Below are 27,576 nucleotides of genomic sequence, written 5' to 3'. Positions count from 1 at the left end.
TTGAGTGGTGTTACAATGGGGGTCTCCCACTCCCCACTATCTTGCAGTCCTCCAAAAGCACGGCATCTACAGAAACTGTCCACCACGAGGACGCTGAACGAGTGGAAGACACCGACTCCGACCATGAATCGACAAAATTCAGTGGGACCACAAAAGAGGAACAAGGCCAACTGACAAGGCAGTTCTGTTCCTGAGGTGTTTGGACTGTGGAGGCCACCATCAACGTGCAGATTGCTGTTTCAGGACAGCCATGTGCGAGGCATGTGGAAAACCAGGCCACATCGCCGCCATCTGTTGAGGTCACTAGAGAGACCGCCAGCCAGACAAGACTTTCAGAAGAGGTACTGGGGCCCCAGGGCAACACCGAGTAGGGTTTTGCTCCAGCCGCCGGAGCATTTTTTGCACGGGTGACCATTGACGTCTTAAATTGCAGGTTGAACTTCAAGGTGTTCCATGAAAAATGGAACTGGACACAGGCTCTACTGTGTCCATCATCTCCATTGGCATTTTTTGGCACGTTTGCAGCCGAAGTAACAGATGGGTCAAGATACAACCATCCAATATCCAGAATTCCAGAGTGGCAGTCAAGGGCGAGGCCACACTTGCGGTGAAGTTCAAGGGGTTTTCAGGCCCACTAGATGTTATTGTGGTAGATGGCCAAATGTATGAGCCTCATAGGGCTCGATTGGTTCGATGCATTGGGCATCCAGGTCACCGGAATTCACCAGACTCAATGACAAATTTGTCTTCTGTCTGCAAGGAATTTGCAGATGTTTTAGGCCCAGGTTTGGGAGATTACAAGGGTCCTCCAATAGCTTTTAAACTTAATCCCCAGTTCGCGCCAATTCGGGTTAAGCCCCGCCATGTGCCATTTGCATTAAAGCATAAGATTGATGCAGAGCTGGACAAGCTTGTGAGTCAGGGGGTTTTGCTGCCTGTAGATAGTGGGGAGTGGGAGACCCCCATTGTAACACCACTCAAGGCCAATGGAGAGGTATGAATATGTGCTGACTACAAATGTACCATTAACCTGGCACTGCAGCAGCATGTGTACCCCATCCCAGTCATCAGCCATATTCTGGCATTGTTGCAAGGAGGTCACGTGTTCACTAAATTACATTTAGTGCAGGCCTATCAACAGCTACCGGTGGTCAAGGCCACGGCAGCCACACAAACGATTGTTACGCACAGGGGTGCCTTCAAGATAAAGCGCCATCAATTCGAGTTAAGTGTCGCCCCAGGGATTTTTCAGGGGATCATGGAGCACATGCTCAAGGGCATTCCGGGGGTCTGCCCCTACTTTGATGATGTACTCATCACCGGGGAGTCCACATAAATTCTAGCTGAGTGGCTTAGAGCCATCCTTTAGCAGTTCTGCACTGTGGGACCTAGATAAAGGAGAGAGAAATGCAAGATTGGCGTTCTGTCCACAGAATTCCTTGGGTTTTGAATCGATGCCAAGGGCATCCATCCTGCAGAGTTAAAGCTGAAAGTGATTCAGCTGGCACCAAGGCTCAGGTCCAAGGGAAAGCTTCAAGCCTTCCTGGGCCTCCTGAATTTTTATCATTCATTCCTCCCAACAAGGCCACAGTGGCAGAGCTGGTATACCGGCTCTTAGACAAAAAATTCCCCATGGCAGTGGACCAAGCTCCACGAAAGGAGTTTTCGGGCAGTAAAGGTGTTGTTGTCCTTGAACTCAGTACTCACACACTTTAATGAAAAGCTGACAGTTTGCATCGCATGTAATGTGTCCCCATACGGCGTTGGAGCTGTGCTGAGTCACTTATCGGTAGATGGGAGACAAACATCTATCACCTATTACTCAAAGACCTTGTCCTCAGTGGAGCACAATTACGCAAAAATTGACAAAGAGGCCTTGGCCATTGTGGCCAGGGTTAAGAAGTTCCATGACTATTTATATGGAAGGTAGTTCACGGTCTTTACTGAGCACAAGCCCTTGCTAGGATTGTTCACAACGGACAGCTTTCATCATTACGCATTAGCTGAACTTTATTCCTAGAAAGGGGTTTGCTGTTTATATACTATTCTCCTTCAATAATTCATACCTCTAATTATGCACATGTAATTGTTAAAGTTGTTGCTTGTGAGCCTGAAACTTGTCCCTTCCTGACCCCATTCACCACTATTAATCACTAGTAGATGGCCTTGGCAAATCATTTCAAAAACAAAGAGGTGCACTTTTAAACTAGAATGCAGGAGATTGCAAGAAAACAGCTAACCATGAGTAACAGCTGGAGCAAGGAGAAGCTTAGAGGCTTAATTTTAGAAATTTAAGCCTTTATTTAGCAATCTATGCCCAAGATTACTGAGTAGAATCAATTTATGCAAGAAAGCACAGAAAGTCCTGAACATTGTGAGTGAGCTTTTTAAAAAAATGTTGCAGATCTCCAACAATGTTACCTTCGGTGTATTTCTAAGAAGGCTTTGTATTGTACAAAAAGCTTTACAAACCTATTTCTTTCTTACTTCTCACTTAATACTGTTCACTAAATCTATACTCTAGAGCCAGTTAGGCGTAATCTTGAAGGTGCTGGCCTTGAAACCAGGAGTCTGTACATTGTAGTCCCACCTTAGGCAGGAGAACCACTGGGTGATTCGGGGCCTGTCACTCTCTAAGCACCATTCACCTCACAAGGTGGTTGTGGTGGGGAAAATCAAAGCTAGAAGTATGAGCTATGTTTGCTGCCTTGACTCATATATGAAAAGGCAGAATGTAAATATAACAACAATAACAGCAAGTATGATAATGCTTGAATAAGTCACTGTGCAGTGATAAAAAGGAAGGTAGAAAAAGAATAAGATTGAAGATGTCAAATCAACACCACTCCATTCTCCTCATAGCCCTCACAGACTGTAAGCAAAAGAAATAAGGACCTTTTATTCCTCCTTCACTCTTTGTCACTCTGTTTTCTCTTCAGATCCAGGACAGAAATCCAGGTCAAATTCTGCTATTGCACTAGAACAATAACATTTAATAACAGGTTCATCTCTGATGCTAGTTCGGTCTAAAGCAAAGCAAATGAACTGAATTTTCTGGGTGCCTTACTTTATTTTTTCTATCCCTTTTTTGCAGCAAAGGGCTGTGACTATATCCGCATAGAAAATGGAGGAATGACTGATTATTTGGAATACTACAAACCATTCCCAATATGGCACCGACAAACAATTCAGTTTCATTGCAATCGTGGTTTTCTGCCTGCAAGCAAACAGAATACATGGCAAACAGCTACATGCAACAGTTCTCGCTATGAACCAGAACTAAAGTGTTTCAGTGAGTAATTCTTTCCCTTTGCAGTAGATATTGCCAAGTATTAGCAAAACGGGCCAGATGCTAGCCTGACCTTGCTTTACCTTTGAAGAAGTAGCATCCTATAGAGATTTCAGCCTGTTTGGTTCTTCTGCCTGCTTCCACTGCTGTCTTTTCTCAAGGGTTGTTCTGGAGCCTACAGTTTGCAAAAGAAGGTGTACTGAAATCTTAAATGAGAGAGGTAAAAGCTGAGTTGAGTCTTTTATAAAATATAAACAGAAAGCTAGGGTTCTTCCTCATCAGTTTCCTCCTCTCTTCATATCTTGTCATCTCTGTGAATTATGTCAGAGCATGCACAGTCTTACTGCACAAGATAACCCAGGGGTAAACACAGTAAATAGTGGTTTGCATCAAATGGTGGTTTATTTTACACTATCTACAATATCACACACCAGGAACAATGTACATACACATGCTAATACAGCAGGATCCAACAAACCAAAATTATAGCAGGAAACAGAAGAGAGAGAAAGACACACTAGTAAAGCCTTCCCTTTATACACAGGCTCTTAAAGGGACACAGACCCTGCTGAATCATTCCCATCATTACATCTTATCTCTTAAATTACATTACATCATTAAATCTTCTTACAGCATTACATAAACTGGTTAGCTATTAAATCAATACCTTGACACTCCACTCATTTAAAGCTAAAAAGCTGTTAACCCAAATGCTTTTACATTGATGCTTGCCTGCATTTAAAGGCTTAGTCAAAATATCGGCTTGAACAATTGAACAATTTTTCTGTGCGTAAATACCTCTGTGGCTAACCATGCCTTATACTGCACTTCTTTTTCATCTCTGTAAATTAGATATCATGCATTGTATGAATTGCCTTCCAAGAACCATAAAAAATAAAACCAAGTTGCTCTTTTTTGCTTTCAGAAACATGTAATCCTTCTCAATATATTTATTATGGTCGTTTCATTAATCCTTACCAGAACACGTACATAGAAGGTGAAAACATTTCATTTGCTTGTAATAAGGGATATTCTCCTGCAAACCAGCAATCAACAGTCACTTGCACAAAAAGGGGGTGGTCACCTTCTCCAAAATGTGTCGTACCAGGTAAACTGTAGGAATGTCAGCTATAATTGCCTGACCTGAAATTGCTTATCATGCTTTGCTGTATGTATGCCTGTGTGTGTATGTGTGTGTATAGTTTGTTAACAATTAATCATTGTTTTCATTTTATTTATTATTGATGTGTTTTGATGTGCAAAGGGGATTTGGGGTTGTCTCCAATGAAGATCTGAGGCCCACTAAAAATTGTTGAGTATTGTGCAATATACAAATATAAAATAAATAAATAAATGGCAATTATCAAAGAACAGTAAAATAAACAGTAGTAAACATCAAAATTATATGATAATACATTTTAACAAATATTTTGCAACTAAAACAATTGACTGCATCTAGCACATTATTAAAACCTCAATGTGTGTGTGTGTGTGTGTGTGTGTGTACATTTGCATAAAAAGAATTAAGTCTGTGCTCCAAATACTTTCACAATTTCACAAAAGTCTTAAAATATGACACTGCCCTAAATGTAGTCAGTTAAGTTGTATTGTGTCTAAAGGTTAAATCATGGCAACTGGGCCAAACTTTGTTAATTTAAGATATTTCATTGCTCACCCAAACAACTTCATTAGTCAGGGCAAAATTAGTTAGGCAGAGAGTCAGAGAGGTATTGTAATGTAACAACTCTTGCCATACCAACTTTAGGAGTTTCTCCCCAAAATGAGTTGCAATATGTCAATGGATCTCAATCATCCTGGCCAAAGGTGTCTAAAGGTTTGGCCTTCATTTTTCCATTAGTAGTTTACATAAACCTTTAGACACATTTGGCCTAGTTCAGGGGTAGGCGACCTTGGCTCTTTTATCTCGTGGACTTCAACACCCAGAATCCCTGAACCAGCATAGCTGGCTCAGGAATTCTGGGAATTGAAGTCCACAAGTCATAAAAGAGCCGAGGTTGCCTACCCCTGGCCTAGTTGATTGAGTCTTCATTGACAGTAAAGCTGTAACATAGCATCCTACTAACTTACATAACTTGTTCTTCTGCTCACGCCAATACTGAAATGTATCATGTTATTACTATTATGTGTCACTCTGCATAACTGAAATATATCCTTACAGCTTTAGGGATTGAAAATCCCAGGCCATATGTGGTTTCCTTTGAGTTGAAGCACTGTAATCCTATCTGGAATAGAATGTAGAGCTGGAGTTTTCAATACTCTCCTTAAATACTCCCATCTTTCCTGGATTTAGCTACAATTTATTATTCTTCATTTATCTTTTCATAGCAATTTCAAGAAACCCTATAGTTCTTGCAGATTAATAAATTTGGGTGCCAACAGCATCCTAAAAGGATTAAACTCCAAATCTCCTGATACTGTCACACATTAAACTCCAAGGGATTTGGGGCAGAATAGAGGATATTCAAAACAGAAGTGAGAACCTGCAGCCCATAATCCACATATAGCAATGCCAATACAGACTCAGATCTGGCTACTAAAGTATGGAATACATATAGCTTATATGGCAGTAAGATTTATTTTATGCAATTAGAGGGAAAATTAGATGCCTTAAGTTTCTATAAGAAAGACAGCCATGAACCTGCCTAAACAGATACATTAATTTCCCCACTCAATCTGCCTATGGATTTTCCAACATATTGTATACAGCTTTTCTTAACAGTCTCTCAGCACATTTATTTGAAAAGAGGCAATCTTCATCTAGCTCCACTGGTTTCCCAGGTATTTTATAAAGAATTCACATTTTATAAACAGAAGAGTTCACATGTTATCCTTCTTTTTCCATTAGAAGTTGAACATCACTGTAAGGTTTCTTTCCTCCATGGGCATTTTGTACCGGAGCAACAGAGTTTTCAGATCAATGATAAAGCAAAATATATTTGTCAGAATGGCTATACAACCTCAAAAGGGGAGACTGAGGTAGAGACACAGTGCCATACAGAGGGCTGGAACCCAGAGCCAGAATGTATCAGTAAGTAAATACAATTCCATTAGATTGAAACTGACTGGCATAGACAAAGACATGGAATCTTATTCAGTGAAGAATAGCTTGATATCACAACCATTTGTAAATGTAGCTCTTCAAGAAATCTAACTATAGACTTATAGTATAAAATGACTGTATGGGATCATGATTTTAAAAAAACTGTAAGCTAAATATGTGTACACTTATTGTAAACATAACAGTTTGTAGAATTTGCATTTTATTTTTTGTCCTCCCAAGACCTTATGCCACATCACAAAATATCCTATAGATGAAAACAGAAAACATATATTATGGAGTTTATATTTACAGAGAGAGTTATATCTCTTTAAGCTGGTAAAATGGCAAGAAAACCTTTTGAGCATCTGCCATGTTCTCTGCACAACATATAATATGGACAAAGTTTAGTTCAGATTCAAAAGCAAAAACTGCTGAAAGACACAAAGTGCTCACACAGCAACTGTCTGCAGTACTTCAGATAGCTACAACTTCAGCACAGTCCTGAAAAACTATGCATCTGTAGAATCATGAAAGGGCCAGTGAAGTAGTCTGCAATACCAAATTGTCTAATGTGACCTCCTGACCTGGTTGAAAAGCAGGTAACCATGTTTGTCAAAATCACTAGTGTGAAGCAGTAAGAACCTATTTATAGCAACTCATGATTTGCTTTGTGCATGGACCTATCCCTAAGAGGTCATTCTTTGATGAGAATTGTTGAGCTTACAACTTAGACTCATGAGAAAAGAACAGTGAGACATTAATAATATCCACTCTTTGATTCCTTAGGGACATGCTTAAAGCCACCTGCAGATAATTTTATCTTCAACACAACTAAGCCTGTTTTTTTCCCTGGAGATGCCCTTCACTATGAATGTAAAGAGGGGTTTGAAATCACTAAAAATAGCATCAGTGACACCATGTTGTGCACTGAGAAAGGATGGGAACCTACTCCTCCTAGTTGTGTGGGTAAGTTAATGAAACACCAGTCTAATAATCTTGTTGTCTAAATCAGTTCATCAAGAATATTTTCCATAATGTTGCATTTACAGTTGAGTATACTTAAAAGTATTATAATCCTAAATTATTTTCCAGAAATTGGCTTTTCAAATAGAAACTTTTAAAAAGTAGAATAATTCAGGATAGCCAATCATGTATTTAATTTTCTCACATTTGTTCTTCCAGTAATTTCTACAGTAAATATTAGCTATAACTTTCTCTATAATAATCTATTTATCATATATTCACAGATGTTAAATAAAAAACGTAACAAATAATAAAAAGTATAACCATATCTCACTATAATCATCCATCCACAGTGTATGTCAGGGGGAGCCAGCATGGTGTAATGATACTGGACTAAGTGCAGTGAAATCCAGTTTTAAGTCTTCCTCTCAATTCAGAAAGCAGCTGGGTGACCTTGGACCATTAAGCATCGGGCTTTGAGACAAGCTGACTGAAAAGCAAAACTCCTCATCACCTAGTGCATTGAAAGCTTTACTGTGTGACTAGGCAAGGACAGTGTCATGGTTCCAATGAATGAGACAATTCAAACAAATTGGAGGCATATTATTTATCTAAAAAGTCTTAGTAATGAAATGAAACATTGGCACTCATGGAGGGAGAATCTGAAATCTCCTCCCCCCAAACCCATTGTAACACACACACAATCCCCGCCCTTATCTACATGTCATAAATCACATTATCCAATTAGTTTTACATATGAGGTCTTTTCTAATCTTCGTTAGAAAATTTCCTCCCTTCAAGATTCAGAGTGAAGCAGTTTAAACAAAAGGCTGTCTCTTATATTGTCAGTGCAAAAACATGTCAATGTTTGCTGCATTGACATCCGGCAATAAAGTGAGCCTGCTTCAAAAACAGATCTATCACAGTCCATATGACAGTATTTCCTCTACTCTTGGGTAGGTCTAAAATAAAGTCCATAGCTATTTCTTCCCATAGTTGTGAAGGGTCTGTTACCGACTGCAGTAGCCCAGGGTTTTTCTCTGGAATTCTTGACCTAGTTTTACTCCTTCATCTAAAATTGACCTATTCCTCACTTCAAAATCTTCTGCTTTCCAAATTGAGTCCAGTCTATACCTTGTATTGTTCCAGTTTATTAAGATACCTTCGGCATCAACCATCTAAAATTTATGCCATTGGCAATCAATTTCATGGTCAAAAAATGGTAGTCTTTGTGTATCTCTAACTCTCTTAGGTATCTGCTTTAAGACCACAATTTCTTTATTTTTATATTGTATTGGTTCATCTCTAAATTTCCATAGTACTTCATCTCTTATTGTCTTCTTTGTAAACCGTACATGTACTTCTCTTGGCAGCTTATTTCTTCTTGCATAGCTTGAACTGAAGTGAAAAGTATCATCTAGCTCAAGTTGAATTTCTCCTCGATCTGCCTTCAAAGTCTCCTCCAGGATGTCAATAATCACCTCTGCTATGTTTTCTTCTCTATCCTCAGGAATGTTTTGAAATCTTAAATAATGTTCCACTTTTTCCATCTCTAAAATCTTAATTGTGTTCTCTAATTTTTCATTTTCTTGTAGTAATATTTCTATCTTTTTATCATTCTCATCTGTTTTTTTCTTCAATTTTGTGTATTTTCTGTTGATTTTTTATTATCATTTGATTCTGAGTTTCAAATTTTCCCTTTATATCCAAAATTTCTTCATTTAATTTCTCCAGTTTAGTTTGTGTACTTTTATGATTCTCTTGCATCTCTAAATGATTCCTCTCCAAAGTCTCTTGATTCTTTAACATAAGATCTTGAAGAAATTTTAATGAAGTCTGTGTTTCACTTTGAGCAGTACTTATCTTTTCACGTTGCAACATTGTTTCAATAGATCCCTGTGTTGTAGGACTGGATTGTCCTACTGAGGGTGCAGAAGAAGTTTTCTTCATAAGTCTAGTAATATTCGATGAAGTCATTTTACAGCTTACAATCTAAAGCCAAAACAATGTCTGTTTAAATTTAGCCAAATTCAATAGAAATAGCTTTGACTCTCAATCTCACAACAAAGCAGTCTTATCATCTTCAGGTGTCTTTTGTCAAGGTTAACTTCAATCAACAACAGTATATCAGAAATTTCATTCTTCTTTCACCACTAGATGTCCTCCTTGGCTTATTTATCAATGTCCAATATTTTTTAACAAAGAGTCTTCCCCCCCCCCACTCACTGCTCTTAAATCTTCTGGGGGTCTTTACTTTCCAGCCCTTTTCCATCAGGGGCTCAAAATTTATAATCCTCAATGAGAAGGAAAGAGAAAATCTTGCTCACCCAGCTTCAGCACGCAGTTGAAATTTCGCTGATTTGTAGTCCTTTTTCTTCCTATTGGAGATGGCTGTGGCTGGTAGATCTTAACAGCCTTTTCCTTCATTTTTTCCAGAGCGTCCTACAGTTCGCTCCGATAAGGTTCCCCCTGATCTGAGCTCCTGAAGTATCTCTCCTCCTTCATTGCCCCTCCAGGGCAACTTTCTGACCCTTTAAGGGTCACTAGACGAAGAAAAACCAATCTGGAAAGCCGAGCACCAGCATTTCCCAGTTGTCCCGATGGCTGCCAAACAGGAAGCCCTTCTCTGGAATTCTTTTCATGGTGGCACATACAGTACAACTCTTGACATAGTTTTCCACATCTCGTTTTAGCCCCAGCCACCAAAATTGCCAGTGGATGAGGTGTAGAGTTTTTAAATATCCAAAGTGTCCAGCCTGTTTTACATCATGGCTGTGTCTGAGAGCAATGAGATGGAGGGTTTCAGGTAGATACATTTTTTCCCACATGTATGCCAAACCATCCCTGCATGTTAGGGATGTTTGATTATCTTTGAACCATTGATCAGTAAGGAGCTCTCATTTTATCATCTTCACTCCTGGGTCATCAGGATTAGGGGTTCTGCGAGGTGTGAGTTGTGCTGCAAGTTGTGAACTGGGGATAATTGCCTTGTAGACCTCTTTGCATTCACTTTTGTACTGTGGCATTCAGGATAGCACATCAGCTAGGATGTTTTTCCTTTCCGGTATGTACTTTAAAGTAAAGTTAAAATAGTTAAAGTACTGTGCCCATTGCACTTGCTTTGGGGACAATTTGCGGGTAGTTTTTAGTGCCTCTAATTTTTTGTGATCTGTCCATACTTCAAAAGGCACCTTGCTCCCTTCTAAATAGTGTCGCCAGGTTAACAGCCCCCACCTAATTGCGAAGGCCTACTTCTCCCAGATTGTCCATCTCCTCTCACCTTCCGTGAATTTCTTAGAGGTGTAGGCACAAGGTTGTAGGTCTCTTTTGTAGTAACACAGCTCTGACTGCCACGTCACTGGCATCTACTTGAGTTACAAAGGGCTCCCCAGGGCAGGGGTGCTTTAGGATCAGTTCAGCAACAAATAGTCTTTTTAAATTCTCAAAAGCTTTCTGACAACTCATAGTCCATGCTAGTGGTTTGCCAGGTCATGGTTTTTTCCCCTCCCTTACCCATTTTGAGTAGTTCTGTAAGGGGTAGAGCAATCTCAGTAAAAGAGGGAATGAATTGACGGTAGAAATTGGCAAACTCTAGGAAGCTTTGGAGCTGTTTGTGAGTCTTTGGGGGCTGCCATTCAATTATAGTTTTCACTTTGGCTGGGTCCATTTCGCTGCCTTCAGCAGAAATTCTATAGCCAAGATAATCTAATCGGGTTTGGTGAAATTCACATTTTGACAATTTTACATAAAGTTTGGCATTCAATAGTTTCTTTAACACTTCTCTGACCAGTCTTATGTGATCAATCATACTCATACTGTATATCAGAATGTCATCAAGATAAACCAGAACCCCTTTGTATAAATATTCATGTAGGACCTCATTAATCAACTGCATAAATATGGCTGGGACTCCCTGCAGTCCAAATGGCATGACTTTGAATTGGTAGCTTCCCAAGGGGCAGTTGAAGGCTTTTCCCCACTCATCTCCCTCCTTTATTCTTACCCGGTAATATGCTTCTCCCAGGTCTAACTTGGTGAAGACGCTCCCCTTCTCCAGGTGGGTTAGTAAGTCTTTCAGGAGGGGGAAGAAGGTATTTATTTTCCACACTCACAGCATTTAGGCCTTTATAGTCCATGCAGAGACGTAAGACCCATCTTTTTTCTCTTTGAACAACACAGGGGCTCCCACAGTAGACTTGCCCCGTTTGATGAATCCCCTCGCTAGGTTTGTATCCACATGTTGCTGCATCTCCTCCATTTCAAGGGGGGACATAGCATACATGAACTGTTACCAGGGGAGTTTGGCCCCTGGTAACAGTTCAATGGAACAATCATTGTGGTGGTGAGGAGGCAAGGTATCACATTCTTTCTCACTAAATGCCTCTGCTGGGTCCTGGTACTCACTGGGGATGAGCGGCTCACCAGATGGTCGTAAGACAGCCATGTGCACTTGCTCATTAGGTGGGCTAAAATCCCCTGTAACATCTGTTGAATCAATGGGGGGATCAGGCCATATGGGTAATCTCACAGTTCTCATTCCTTTTTCCCACCAGATAAATGGCTTCCATTTGTCTAGCCAGGCTAGTCCTAACATCACAGTCTCAGAATCTTTGGAGCTACCAGGAAGTGAATAAATTCCCAGTGCTCGCCTATTTCCAAGCATAAGGGCTCTGTTAATTGTGTGACTAAAGTCCCTCCCATTAGGGAGCCATTGGCTTGCTCAAACCTCACAGGTTTGGAGAGCACCTTAACCCCGTATGCCCAGTCTTAAGGCACATGACAGGCTAATGATGCATTGGGAGCAGCCAGTATCGACTCACACTTTCAGGTCTACTTCTGCCCCTGACTTAGGGATTATGAGTTTAGCAGGCAATAAAAAGGGTAGGATGCGTCGACTCACCATTGGGTCATTCTCCCCTTCGTCATCACTGTTGAAAGAGGGTAGAACTGGGGTGGATCCAGTCTGAGTTCTGGTGTCCTCCTGTGTGGGGGATGTGACCTGGACAACAGGTTCCTGTGTCATCTGGTTGGATTTCTCTCCCTTTAGCTGCTGTGCAGGTTTCTTTCTCACTGCTGGTCCTGGTCTGTTCTGCTGTTGGGGGAAGGGGACCAGGCATTTCGCTGCTCGATGTCCCTGCTGTCCGCATCCAAAACACTTAATTGCCAGGTCTACAGGTGGATTGGGTCTTTCAGCCATCACTGTAGTTGGAGATCTTTGTGGGGGTGAGTGCCATTCAGGTTGTTCTGACCTTGGCTCGGATTCAGGTAGGAGAGGCTTCTTATAGCGCGTGAGCTGAACATTTAATTTCACCTCTGCCTGGTACCATTCATGCAGTTGGTCAGGCACAGCTTGGTAGATACTGTACATGCCAGAGAAAGGTAGTCATCTAACCCTTCTCTAAAAAGATGAATTATGGATTGCTCAGGCCATTTCTCTATCCGACTGGCCAGGTTTCGAAATTCCCGCACGTACTCCAGGACAGGCCGGCCCGCTTGTTTTATCTGGTGGATTTGCACTTCCACTCTGAGGCCGACGGATGGGTCCTCAAATATTTCCCTTAGCCCAGGAGGAAAAGGAGGGGGTCCTCCAAGTCAGGGGCCTGCTCATTATATAAATTGTTCAACCATTCGGATGCTTCTCCCTCTAGGCTGGACACAATCACATCAACCATAGCACCTGGGTCTGGGTAGAGATGGGCCCAGCAATTCAAATGAGAGCGTACATGGTTGAAGAAGAAAATCAGTTTTTCTGGGTCCCCATCGAAGGTTGCTCTGAAGGGTGGGCTGATTATTGGTTGCTGGGGCCCCCATTGCTGCTGATCCCACCCTGGTTGTTGGTTAAATGGTTGCTGGGGCCCCCACTGCTGTTGTTGTGTCTCCAGTTGCTGCTGGCCCCACTCTGGTTGCTGATTTAATGGCTGCCAGGGTCCCCACTGCTGCTGGCCCCACTGGTCCTGCTGTACATTCAGGGGTTGCATGTTTGTGTCCTGCTGCTGCCACCCTTGCTGTTGTTTTCCCACCAGCTCCTGATCTCCAAGCTTCTGTACCACCCCCAGATGTTGCAAGGCTTCTATTAGCTGGGGCAAGCTCAGAGGTTTTTGTCTTTCACTTGTGAAATGAACCTTTATTGTCAAAGTACAACTATGTATACATTGAGATTAGCTGAGCCTCCCTTTGTGCTCCCACCTCCCAACACACAGTGACAACAAACCCTCCATCTTACTACACAATGTGAACCAACTACACCACACACCGGCCTCCCAAGTCAATTCTGCATAAAATTCACAAAAGTTATTTCTCATTCAAAAGCCTAACAGCCCACAGATAAAAGGTGTTTTTCAGCCTGTTGGTGTGGCTGGCTATACTCCTATATCTCCTACCTGATGGTAGGAGAGTAAAGAGATAGCATCCAGGGTGTGAGTTGGGGCTTCCCAACCTCCCATTGCTGCAGAGGCCCCAGGCTGGGGTCCTCTGTCTCTATGGGTATGGAGGGCTTGGCAGCAGACTCCTGGGTCTGGCAGGCAGTCTGATCTGCAGACAGGATTTTCCACTCACCCAGATTCTCATTGGCTGATGATCTGACATCTCTTCCCCATTCTGCTTCTGGGGCCTCTTGCCGCATAGTCTGGCCTCCGTATTCTCTACTGGAGTGGTTCCAGCTTGATGATGAGATAAGCTCAGTTATCTGCTGAGGTTTGGAGATCGGCCCAAATTCATCTTCCCACAGAAAAGTATTTATTATTTCCTCTTCAGAAGTTTTGCCAGCAACCAGGCTTTCCCTTTCCATCTTGAGGATTCTTCCCTGAATTTTTGTCAGCTTATCTCTCTTACCGGAGACAGTGGTGGGGGTTCAGGACCCCCCTTTGAAAGAAAGGAGATTCTGGCATGATAGTTCCAATGAATGAGACAATTCAAACAAATTGCAGGAATATTATTTATCTAAAAAGTCTTAGTAATGAAACGAAACATCGGCACTCATGGAAGGATGCCAGAATCTGAAATCTCCTCCCCCCAAACCCATTGTAACACACACACAATCCCTGCCCTTATGTACATGTCATAAATCACATTATCCAATTAGTTTTACATATGAGGTCTCACCTCCCATTCTGTATGCGGGCTTTTCTAATCTTCTCAAAATAGTTGTTAGAAAATTCCCTCAATTCAAGAAAGTGAAGCAGTTTAAACAAAAGGCTGTCTCTTATATTGTCAGTGCAAAAACATGTCAATGTTTGCAGCATTGACACACAGTACAGAAACAAGCAATCCTAGGACAAATCCTAAGATGGAAAACACCACCAATAACACGACCTAATTTAATTATTTTAGGCATTGCAAAAACATGTTTCATTGAAATATATTCTGATTTAATCTCTGATGATAGATTAATTTACCCATTTCTTTTCTATACAAATGCAATGGAGTCCAATGTCCAAGATATCATTTTTATTGAATAATGCAAAATGTTTATGGAGATTCTCAGTCATCCAGGTCATGGTTGTCCCAAAGGTGCTTTTTCAGGAGGCAACTGAATCTCCAGAAGAAGCACCTTCAGGGTAAACAATGCAAAGTTTAATATCTGTTGAAATATTGTTAAAGCAGCTTTTTATTGTTTAGATCAAATTCCTTATTCAACCTAACCTACTTGATATTGATATTTATTTTGATGGACGTATATGTACAAATCAAATTAATTTATTGAGAAATATTTTTAAAGATTAATCACAAGATTCTTAGTTTCATAAGACTTGATAATCCAGCTCCCCCAAAACCTATATATCCATTGCCCAAGACAGACCAATCTATTGGATCCATAGTGATACTACAGAATCCCATGGTAATCAGGGTGTGATCTAAGACGCTGAAAACTCCCCCAATTTCAGATGACACAGCCACAACTCCAACAGGAAACCAGATCTGGAGTGTGATCATTATCCCATATTGGGCTCTGGTTAAGCCCATGATCATCAAGATGGGCATGAACTCCTAAGTCATCTGATCCCACTCCTAGAGAAGGCAAATGGAAGTCCTCTGAAGTCTGGGGAACTACACTGCCATCCTAGAAATGGAATGAAAGAGCTCAGGCAGGGAGGATATTGTACAGCACGAACAATAGTAACAATCCCACTTAATCCCTAGAGGGCAGTTTAAAGAACAGGGTCTCACACCTGGTGACCTGGTGGCCCTCAGAAGCCATAAGGGATTCCCAGATGACAATCAGCGCCACCACTCCACTCCAGTATAATACTGGGAAATTCTGAGGAATGTATAGTAGAACTCATAAGGAATATAAAATCATGTTTATTTTATATATAAGCATAAGTGCCTCAAACCTTCTCGCAAGTAGTTTCATTCTGAAATCACCTTATTCTATTTAATTCAACATTTGTATAGCATTTGTATGTCATGCTCCATTTTTGGAAAATGGCACAATTAATCCAAGAAAGGACGTATTTCAGCATAAAATGGTGGTGCGTTTTAACTGTGACAGAGGATTCACAAGAGTTGGCTCTGAATCTGCACAATGTTATCACTTTGGATGGTCTCCACAGCCTCCAGTCTGTAAAGGTAAATATGGGCAATTTAAGAATTATTACTGTATTTGAGGCGGGAGGAGGGAAAATAGGGACAGGGTTTTAAAAAAAAATATTCTGTTTTCTAGATTGTGTGAGGAAAGCTAATCATTGGTCAGTAAACAGATTTCTCTTACCAGGATGCTTTGAATGGGTTTCTCACATCTCCATTTATACATAAGCAACAAAACAGCAAAACTGTATTCTTAAATTGTAAATAAAAAATGTTTATATGAATAGTAATATTGTTTTTCAGGGTTTTTATTTTAAAGGCATTTTTTCATTATAATAATAGGACTTTTGAAAAAAAAGTCAAGTAGCAGAATTACAAGCCTATTGTAATATACTGTTTTGACACTCTCAATACAGATGTTTATTAGGCTTGAACAGATCACCTATACAAAACCAGAAATATATATTGCAAAAAGAAAGAAATGGCAGTTCTCCTGTATTGACATGTAACAGCTGGATTGGCAGTCTGTTTTTTAATTGTAATCATTAAACAACATACCACTTTTATTAAACTTTATAAAAGATTACAATTAAAACAGTAAAAATACAAAGGAAAAAAGGAAAATAAGAAGTGCAGAAAAGGATGAAAAAAGAGAAAGAAAAACAGAAAAGAAAAAATATTAAGAATATCATAAAGAAAAAAATATATAAAGAAGTAACAGAATAACAGAGTTGGAAGGGAACTTGGAAGTTTTTTAGTATAACCCTCTGCTCAAGAAGAAGCATACAAAAAGAAAAAAATGATGAACAAATAATAAGAAAAGCATTCTATTAACACCTTCTAAGAAAATAAAATGGTGATAACAAACTATTTATTTGAAAAATCTGGTTCTCCTGATCCAAAGGACAAGGAAAAGTCTTAGCTGCTTTTAATTTAATTTAATTTAATTTAATTTAATTTATTAATATTTCTATACCGCCCTTCTCCTGGAGGACTCAGGGCGGTGTACAGGGCAAGAATAAAACACAGAAATTTACAAAAACTAAAAGATAATTAAATACATGCCCGATTAAAATACAATTGATACATAGTAAAAGCCCCAATAAAAATGATAAAAACCCCACCAATCCCCCCTCGGGCCAGGCCGGCTTGATCGAACAAGTATGTTTTCAGATCGCGGCGAAAGGAGCGCAGATCGGGCGCCGTCCGGAGCTCAACCGGTAGCTGGTTCCATAGCTCCAGGGCGCCCACAGAGAAGGATCTCCCCCTGGGGGCCACCAGTCGACATTCTCTGACCGGTGGCACCCTGAGGAGGCCCTCTCTGTGGGAACGCACAGGGTGCAGGGAGCTTGATGCCGGCAGCAGATGTTCCCTTTCCAAAGGTCTTTAAGGTGGGGACCAATTCTATATTGAGGGGAAATGTTTCAAAAAGGCTGGTACATCCATCAGAAAGGCACATAATCTTGATCCCATAAGATGACATTTTCCCAATGAAGGAAATCAGATCAATATATACTCTTGGGAGCAGTTGGCCCTTAAAGTAGCCAATCCTGTCCCATGTAGGGCTTTATAGACAGTAACCAGCACCTGAAAATGCATTTTGAAGCCTGTTGGGAGCCACAGCAGCTCATAGAGTACATAGGTCTTGTGGGCAAAATGATAGACATACATAATTATTCACATCATTGCATTCTGGATGAAGTGAATTTTCCAGATGGTCTTCAAGCACAGTCCCATGTATAGCACATTGAAATAATTCAATCAGGAGGTGACTAAGGCATCAATGACTGTGAGAAGTTCCCCTTTAAAGACTAAAGAGGATGTCTTTGATAGAGACAAGGAAGAGCTGTTACTAAGTCAGTGAAGAAATAAATATTGCAGAAGCCCAAATGAGGAGGCATATATACAAAACCCGTCTAAATTACATGATATATAAAAGAAGGAAGAATGGAAACACATTCAGATTGGCAAGATTGCTATATCCAATATTAATGAAATGTGTTTCAGGCTTCTATGATGTCTATTTTTTTGGTCTGATCCAGGATCAAGCACAGTTGGCATGTAAGATGAAGTTTCACAAAGGCTCCTCTAGCCACAGTTGCCACCTGTTCGTCAAGTAGGAGCCATGTGGTCAAGAAGTATGACCTGAACCCAAGCAAGAAGCTGCAACCCCACTGAGAGTCAAGGTTGACTGATAAGGTCAATAACCCATAGCCACTTGGTCTTGTTAGGCTGGATATAAAATCTGTTCTTCCCCATTCAGATCCTCACAGCCATCTGGATACTATGACAGAACTGTGACAGTTTCATTTGAACAACTAGTGACAAAAATGTAAAGTAGGTATAATTGAAATATGATAATACTGCACAAAAACTGGGGAATGACCTCCCCCAACGGCTTCATGTAGATATTTGGAAAAGGATGGGGCTAAGCCTTTACTCACCCCCACCAACCAAGAAGTTCAGACTACACTGCTCCACCTTACATCGACTGGAACCAGCCCTGGAATAAGAAGAAACACTTCAATGTGCCCCATTTCCCAAGCTCCTAAGCTAGTCCAGAATGTAACTGTGATTGATGTAACAAAAATTCCTTTTCTTTAAGCCATGGAAGACTCAACAACAAAAGCTACTTATTTCTGAGTTTTCTTCAGTATTTAATCTGAAGGAGAGAGTTGTCTTTGCTCAGATATTTAACCATCTAGCTCTGTTGGGATTCCTTCTAGGCATTTAAGATAAATGTTTGACCATGTTCAGCATTAGTTTTCTTAAAATGGAGCACTTGATTCTAAATATAACTTCCCTCAACTTTCTAATATTTTCATTCATTGTTCATTCCAATGTTCATTCAGTCAATGTTTTTTTTCCCCTTTTGGTTAGTACCAAATCAGGACAGTGGATCCTCTTCTAACTTTTCACATGCTTTGAAGAAGACAATTATTGGAAACTTATATCTAGACTTTGCTGAAGAGAGGTCCAACCTATTACTACAACTTCATATGTCATTGAAAGATTTGCAAACTTAAGCCACATCTTTTTGCATCTTTTTGAGGGGAAGGGAGGGAATGAGTAACAGATAACTATAGCAGACACAAAAATTGAAGATTGGGGTTTTAATATTGTTCTAATTTTATTGGTTTTAGTAAATAATCAATGGGGCTTTGTAAATTTAATCTTTTTTAATATTTGTATTTACTGTTTTTATTGTTGTTTTATTGTTGTTAGCCGCCCTGAGTCCTTCGGGAGATAGGGCGGCATATAAGTCCCATAATTAAATTAAATTAAATTAAAAATTACTTATTTATGTTTTTAAAGTTATTTCTAACATATACTATTGGACACCAAACTTATATTGACATTTTTAACAAACATTATCTACTACTGCTTTTGTTCCTGTGGTTATTGTAATAGTTGCAATAGATATAACAATAATAATGTTCAGGCATATCCCTCTGGGACTTGAGTAAACATTCAAAATAAAAATGATATTCTCTTTTTTTCTAGAAAATGTTAAATCTTGTCAGGCATCACCCAGGATTTCACATGGCATGGTTACTGGTAAACGTAAAGCAGTATATCAGCATGGTGATCTTTTCGAAGTTCAGTGTGATATCTCATTTGCACTTCATGGATCAAAAATCATAGAGTGTGTGGATGGTGAATGGGTGCCCTTACCATCATGCATAGGTAAGCAAAAATATGAGCAGACAGATTTGTAGATGTAACATGGTACTTTCTTGCATTTAGCTGGGCGGGGGGGGAGTGGTGGGGAGAAGAGTCCATGGTATGCAAACTGGAATCTCTCTTCATAACAGATTCCAATGCATTATTAGTAGAGAATGGAAGGGTAAGATTACTTTCCAGTGGTTAACTAACAAAATTATAGAGGAATTAAAGTATTCTGATTTATCCTAATAATCTTATGAATCATGAATGTATCCCTATGCTTACTTCTAGTACTTGGGTCCTTGTTACGTGCAATAGGAGGTAGAAACTGAGAGTGTTCATGGCTCTGTTAGTACAAATGGTAGAATAAGACATTGCTAGAGACAGCATGATATTTGGAAAAATTGGGAAAAAGTACTGGAAGTAAAATGAATGTGGGCTTAATATAGCTAGCTGGTTTATTGATTCATATTAAAAATACCATCACAGGTTTGGAGACTTCAATGTTGCAAATTAAATAATAACCTGACAAAAAATTGCAGCAAATAATTCAAATAATTGGCAATAAAAATATGTAAGTCGTGGTAATATAGTACAAACTGAGAGTCCACATATATTTGCCTCCTTCATTTGATGAGTACTTTCTGTCAAAAATATTAAAGACCTCTAACAAAAATGAAAATAAAAATAAAAAACTATCCTTAATGTTCTATTTTCATTTATTTATTTATTTATTTATTTATTTATTTATTTATTTATTTATTTTTGATAACAGAGTTACAATAGGTACATGAAACAGGGGCAAATTGTTGGAAGAGCTAAATAATTAATACCTTTATGTAATAACATCGTTTCCTGCTGCTTTTCAACAGAGGAAGAAAAAACTTGTGGACCACCTCAAAAAATTGGAAAGGCGATTCCTGTTGATGTTGAGTCATCCATATACAGACATGGTGAAACCGTGGAATACAGATGCCAACAACAATCTGTCATTATTGGGACCAACCCAGCCAAGTGTCTTCATGGACAATGGGAACTACCATCATGTCTTGGTAAGCTAGAGTGTTATGGCTAAACCTACAGAAATGAATTTTAAGCTTGTCTTGCATTACAACAGTACTTATTATTGACATGATTGCTGAGAAGTGTGATTCAGTGGGATAAAAATGGGATTGGCTGCAAGGAGGTCTAGGTTATGTTGAATTGGTTTATGCCAGCCTGGTTCACAGGGACCTTACTTTACCAGCCTGATCCCTATTTAAGAGAGTCCTCAAAGATAATGGAGAAATACATAGAACAGAGTTAACGACCCCTTTTGAAAAATATGAGACATACAAAAGATACTTTCAATTTGACCAATGTTTGTTTATCCACAATCTGTACCTAGCAGTATTTGTTAAACAATGTTCATAGTTCTTTTAATTATTACGCACTTACAATTTGGCTCAGTACAGAGATAAAAGCCAATTAATTCAATAATGTATTCCAGTGAGTTATAATATAAGAAACAAACAAATTAAAAAGTCCACATAGATAATAATCCAAGTAAGTAATGTTCCTGTTTCTGTCTGCAGGTAATAACAACATTAATCTCTAGACATTCCAAATGTTATTTTAAGGGATTTTCACAGGGCCTATGGAAAAGAAGCATTTTAGTGCTTTGGAAAATGATTCAATCCCAAACATAATCCTGGTGACATTATATCTATTTATAGAAACGGCCTCTGATGATAAAAACATGATGTGGCTCTTCTAGTACACAGTAGAACCAAATGATCCAAGTTATAACTATTGGTTCAAGCTCACAGGTAGCTGAACCAGCAGCCAAATAATTGACTAGGCCCATATGCAGGACATGATACATTGACCACCTCAATTCATGTTTTAGAGTTCTCAAACTTTCAATTAAAGTAACAACTGGTATTAAAAAGAGGTAAGGGAAAAATAAGGAAGGTTCAGAATAGTTACAAACATTAGCATTCTGGACACAAATTAAAGAGCAGAGTGAAGTCTTAGATAACCCAGTCAATAAATTGTTCTAGTGGTCCAGGGAGTAAACCAAGGGCTTAATTATCATTGTAGTGAAAAATTGGCAGATTATAAAATGCAAATTCAGTGCAAATAAATTGCAAAATGCAATTCAATGGTGAGAAAAGTAAGGTTTTACTCTTAGATGAGAAAAATCAAATGCATATATATGGAATAGGTGGTATGTGGCTCAACAGCAGTAACTTTAAGAGGGATCTCAGTGGACAACCAATTAAATATGAGACAGCAGTGTGCTGCAGCTGCCAAAAAAGCCAAAGAAGTCCTATCAACAGAGGAATTTATCAAGGTTACATGAAGTGTTACTACCGCTTTATAGTGCTTTGGTAAGGCCACACTTGGAATACTTCATCTTTTTTGTCAGCATGATAAAAAAAAGATGTTGAGACTCTAAAAAGGGTGCAGAGAAGAGCAGCAAAGTTGATTTGGAGCTGGAAGCTAAAACATATGATGAACAGATGCAGGAAATGAGTATGTCTAGTCTAAAAAAGAAAAGGACTAGGAGTGACATGATAACAGTGTTCCAATATTTGAGGTGCTGTCACAGAGAAAAGGGGTCAACCTATAGTTTTCATGTTTTTGTTGAATAGTTTTCAAGACAGTCTACCATAGATTAGGATTTCTATGTTCCTCACAATAGGGGAGATCTATAACTGGCAGCCTTGAAATTCAGAATGGGAACAGAAAAGAAAGGGATAAGATTATCCATGTTTGTTTGTTTGTTTATCAATTCAACCTGAATACTGCCCACCTCATTAAAGGCAACTCTCTGTCTGAAGTTTAATTTCAGGAGCACATCAAATCTAAAATCCTACATAGGAGAGTAGAAAGAGATGTCTAAAATCTGTCAATCAGAGTAGATAACAGATGAATAAACGATAAATTGATCAGTATATTTTTGATAGATGTACTTGGAATATGAAGTCAGATAGTCCAGAAGAAGGAGAATAGATTATATAAATAAAGAGAAGAATAATGAATTTATTATATAAATACTTATGTAACAATATTTGAACTGTTAGTTAATCCATACAGTTGTACACGTCCACAGCATGCAGTCTTTCAACCACCTGTTCAGACTAGGAAGCTGTTTAAGACCAACCAATCTGCATACTACCACTGTGGTTCCAATCTGCATCAAACAAAGTGTGTTAATGGATCATGGCTTCCTGAGCCACAGTGTAAAGGTATCATTTGCATGCTATGTACAAGTTTATGGTTTCTTCAATAGGATGATGTTAATCATATCTAAAAAATAAAAATGGGGCACACCTGAGGATTGTCTTCCTTCCATAAAATCTTTTGATGGCACACAGTTTCTTCTGAAAAGCTCCATCATGATCCCATGAGCTTGGCATGCTTTGTCTAATCTGATGGGGTAGTGAGACAGTGCAAATGTATCCATTTCAAAAGAAAAGATAATTTAGCCATGTGGAAAAAAATCCTTCTCAACTATCCAAGGATAAAAGGAAATATACCATTACCAAAGTCAGTTGGTTTTTTCCTTAGCAACTATTTTGTTTCTAACATAGCAGCAGCTCAACTCAGAGATCAACTTAGATGTAGCACTTTATTACAGATGTGTTCTAGTCTGCATTTGGACAGCATACTTTTCCCTGTTGGGCAACAATCTAAATTCAGTGACAAAATTCCATTTGTTACATTACAAAGGTTGTTTGCTTTGAGTCTTTCATCATTTAAGCAAGCTAGGTGAATTTACACAGAACAAATGCATCTAAATCTAGTACAGAATTCATCTTTGACTTTTGGCACTTACATGGAGACATCCATGCAGGTTTCCTGGCATAGTAAAACAAGTTTCAGAATTTCTGCCACTTAAGAAGACCCTTTGCATCGTTATATTGCTCCTAGCTAATTTAAAAAATTAAGAATAAATCTTTCACATATATGAAAATAATACATACGGTATATTCTGTCATTCCTCAAATCTTTCAAAGTCAGTTAATTTACAATAAATGTAAAAAACCCTATAAATTGATAAGAAATATATTAAAATAAAATGTAATTATTTTAATATTTAGGTTACAAGGCATGTCTTCATTCCTTCCCAAAATTATGGGAATATGGGAGGCATCCTAACTATATTTGCATTAATTAAATCTTATTTTTGTTCTGTTCATAGAAGAGCAAATATTGTGTTGAATGGAGAAACTTTGCCTGGATTAAATGAATGGTTTCAACTGGTTATGTGTCTTTGTGCTAACTGGTGGCCTTTCCTCATACTAAGTTTAATATCAGCTTGTCCATCTTAATCTAATTTATGATCAATCCTGAAAACTACTTTTATATCTGCCAAAGAGCAATACAGTTAAATTTCACTAGTGTATTCGTGTCATGGCTGCAAAGCTTTGTTGGTTCCTTCTCCTTCACCAATTGTGGTCTTGAAATAAAAGGATCTTGCAACAGTGACTCATATTGCTATTTTATGTAATTAGGAATTGTTCTAATTGAGTTTGTGACTGTTGAATTGGTTTGATCTTATGTCTTTTACTGTAGTTGTTTTATGAGTACCATTGAGAGTTTCATGATTGTAGCAAAGTTCCAGTGTGATCAACATGGAACAAATGGCTCTTTTGTGAGAGTTTTCTGCTGAAATATTTAAGCATCACATGGGGACATCAGCAATCAAGAAAAATGAGAACCACAAGTTTCTCCAAGCTTCAGTTGCCAAAGAGAGAAGACTATCATAATCAAATGTATGGAAAGCTATCAAAAATGTGAAGGGCACCACAAAGATTATTTGTCAGCTCTGCTTCGTAGCCATTTGCCAACAGGATGAAGCAAATTTCACCCTATGACTCACCTGAAAGCCTGATTTAAATAAGCCCTGATAATTGTGTCATACAAATACAATTAAAATTTCAATCTCTTTGTGATTATGGAATTCTCAATCACAGGAGACAAGAGATTCAACATACTGTAAAAACCTCCTAAGAAAATACTTAGGATTCATCTTCTTTGGGTGAAGTAGGAAAGAGATAATTTTCAGCTCTAGTCCTAATCAAGTTCTAATTATAAGATGTTTTTGTTAAAGAAACCTGCCCTCCACCACCTCAGCTTCCCAATGCCATTAATATAGCCGAGATGAGAATCTACAGGAGTGAAGAAGAAATCAGCTTCCGGTGTCAAGAACATTTCCTTCTTCAAGGTCCACAAAAAATAAAGTGTGAAGATGGGAAATGGCAAACACCTCCACGTTGTCTTGGTTTGTATGCTCAATTTATTTTTGTAAAAAAATGTGAACATTACAGATAAAGTGTAAGGATCAAAAAGGTAGGGATAATATTCAGAGCATGGCTTATGGAATTCTTCACAGCCATTTATCCACAGTGGCCTCTCTGTATCTGCATGTGCTCTGTTCCAAGAGACTAATCAGGTTCTTTGCAGATTGTACATGTTGCCTCTGTGTTTCTCTGACAGTCAGATCAGGGTTGGTACATGGATGTTAAAACGATTTATCTAGGTTTCTGCTCTGCCCTATCTCTGTCTACAGTGGCAAGCATAGGGGCTGTATATGCTATATATACTCCATTCTGGATCAGGTGATCAAGAGGGAGGAGCTTAGGATGGAAGGGCTGACAGCATCTTGAGCCTTTATCAACTGCTCCAATAGCGGCTGATTTTTTTGCATAGAGATTTGTTTTCTGAATTACATTTCATTAAAATAAATTTGCTATAGAAACACAATAGAAATTTCTTTATGATATTTTATTTTTTTAAATTAACAATCCTTCCTGTGTCCCCTACTTCTAGATTTACGATGTGAACCTCCTCCTCAAATTGACAATGGTGTACTAGAAATTGAGAACCGCACATTTTTTCCTGGTGAAGTTGTGAAATATAGCTGCTTTTCAGGTTTTGAAATTAGTCAAATAAATACTGTAACATGTGAAAATAAGAAATGGTCTGAGCTACCTGTTTGCAAAGGTAAGAAATAGTACTTTTTTCTTTTGAAATGCCAACATATGTTTGGATTCTAAGAAAAAATTATTCATGCATTTTTTTCAGTCTTATGCTAATGTTAGAAATTTCAGCAGCAGTTGGAAAGACTCTCCTATAGAATGACTAAAATGAACAACAGAATACTCCAGTTTGGATAATATCAGTCTGTCCTTAATTTAGAGGAACTTGCCTATAAAAATGTTCCAGGTTACATGTTCCAGTTCCAGTTTATTGAGCACACTGGTAGAACATGAATGAGAGCAATAATAAATCCATAGAGCATCAATAATTAAATTTAATGCATAATTTTGTCACTATGATCTGGTGCTTGAAGCTATAGTCACTTCCTTACTTTATTTTTAGCTTTTTGTGGATTTGCTTCTACCAGGGCCTCAATGGGACATAACCTTTGTCTTCAGTTCAATGGTCATTCAGAACTTGGCCCCTGGTTTTCTTTCTTTGAAGATAGATAAAGAATAACCTTATGAAAAAGGTTTTAGTACTTATTTTAATAATTTACATAATTGATTATATCATAAAAGTGACTCTAAGCAGTGAACAGAGGGTTAAAACTAAAACTCAAACACATATGTACAATGTCTAAAAATTAGTCTACTTCTAATCCAAAGAATAACATTGAACAAATCAACCAACAGGACTCACTTAATGGAATGGGGCAACTTGTTCCTGCCAACTCACTGTGGCCAACTCACCATGGCCAACTTGCCACAGCCAAGTCGTCATGGTTAACTTGTCATGGGACAACTGTCCAGGAGACAACTCAATGCAGGACAATTCAATAATTCATTTTAATTATTTAAAATAATTTTAAAAATATTTTAATTTTTGTCATTCACATTTCATTTTGTCCTTCCTTTGGCATCTTTTTTTAAATGATTCTATTCGATTGTTTCTTCAATATTAATATAAGTCTTGTCCTGCAGTGAGTTGGCCATGGTGAGTTGTCCCATAGTGAGTTGGCCAAGGTGAATTGGCCATGGTGAACTGGCTGCAGCAAGTTGGCTGTGGTGAGTTGGCCATGGCAAGTTGGCTATGGTGAGTTGTCCTAGACACCCTGCCCAAAAGCCTGAAAGCCAATCAGAACTTTAGTCCCTTACAAAAGGACCATAACTTTGTAGGGCCAATCAGAACTAGCCTATAGGGTAGTGACTGCAACAAAGAAGGCAAATGTTATCTATATTTCACAAGATGGCATTGCCTAATAGATGGTAGCCCAACCAATTGGTAGGCCATAGACTGAACACCTCTTTCCACTCAAATAATTGAAATCTATAGTTATCAAAAGACTGGTCCTATTTTATAACTACTACAGTCTATTAAAAAAGTGATTGTGGTAAAGCTGGACTGGTATAGAAGGCCTCATACTTCCTTTTCCAGAAGCCTACTGATTCTATACACTCTAGCCTTTTTCTTCAAGGAGGGGAGAAGTTAGAACATTCCATTAGTGGTAAGATTATATTTTATATTTAGATCACATTGAAAGCTAATTGTTTTAGCCATTTAGACCCATCTTCCCTCCCCCCCCCAAGGACAGGGTGTCAGGGGAAAAACTTGTTAAAGAGAAACAAGAGATAACACACAGCAAAATTCTAATTTTAGGATTGAGAGGTTTATTTCAATCTGACACACAATTTCAGTACTTACATTTCAACAACTTATTGAAATAAGGACAAAGTGGACTAGTGCTCATCAAGAATAACAGCTGGGCCAAGAGGCAACACCCAAACCTTTGAAGCAGGGGTAATTGTTATTAATGGTAATAACAAAAAATACTATCTTAAATATGAGATAGTAAAGATTGAGAGAAAAAAGAGGAAGTATTAAATGTTGAAATAAGAGAAATTTTGGTTATTAAATTTAAGATATTTGGAAATTACTAGAAAATAAGAATATTGTATTATTAACCAGCTGATGTAAGATCTTGGGATGAATTGTGATAAAGGAAAGTGGGGTTATTTAAAACTTGGAAACTATAAATATTAAATGTTAAATTTAAATATTAATGGTAAACTAAAAACTGGGAAAAACCTATCAGGACATT

At 38.6% G+C, this 27,576-nt stretch overlaps 1 protein-coding gene across 5 annotated transcripts in view; it reads left to right on the top strand.

Annotated features, from left to right (window-relative positions):
- Nucleotides 1-27,576, top strand: part of CFH (complement factor H) — a 121,411-nt gene that overhangs the window by 72,820 nt on the left and 21,015 nt on the right. For 4 of the 5 annotated variants that reach the window (XM_083358884.1, XM_083358883.1, XM_083358882.1 and 1 more), the window contains 10 exons: nt 3,095-3,292; nt 4,215-4,397; nt 6,156-6,338; nt 7,137-7,316; nt 15,708-15,881; nt 19,344-19,526; nt 20,378-20,557; nt 22,574-22,738; nt 24,607-24,777; nt 25,326-25,499. In XM_083358884.1, the coding sequence (XP_083215010.1) occupies nt 3,095-3,292; nt 4,215-4,397; nt 6,156-6,338; nt 7,137-7,316; nt 15,708-15,881; nt 19,344-19,526; nt 20,378-20,557; nt 22,574-22,738; nt 24,607-24,777; nt 25,326-25,499 (1,791 nt within the window). The remainder of the gene's footprint in view (nt 1-3,094; nt 3,293-4,214; nt 4,398-6,155; nt 6,339-7,136; nt 7,317-15,707; nt 15,882-19,343; nt 19,527-20,377; nt 20,558-22,573; nt 22,739-24,606; nt 24,778-25,325; nt 25,500-27,576) is intronic. The other variant, XM_083358885.1, reaches the window with a different exon arrangement.

The sequence above is a fragment of the Vipera ursinii genome (genome assembly GCF_947247035.1).
Source record: "Vipera ursinii genome assembly, chromosome: 3".
Lineage (NCBI taxonomy): Eukaryota > Metazoa > Chordata > Lepidosauria > Squamata > Viperidae > Vipera > Vipera ursinii.
This window is presented reverse-complemented; position numbering and strand designations above follow the sequence as displayed.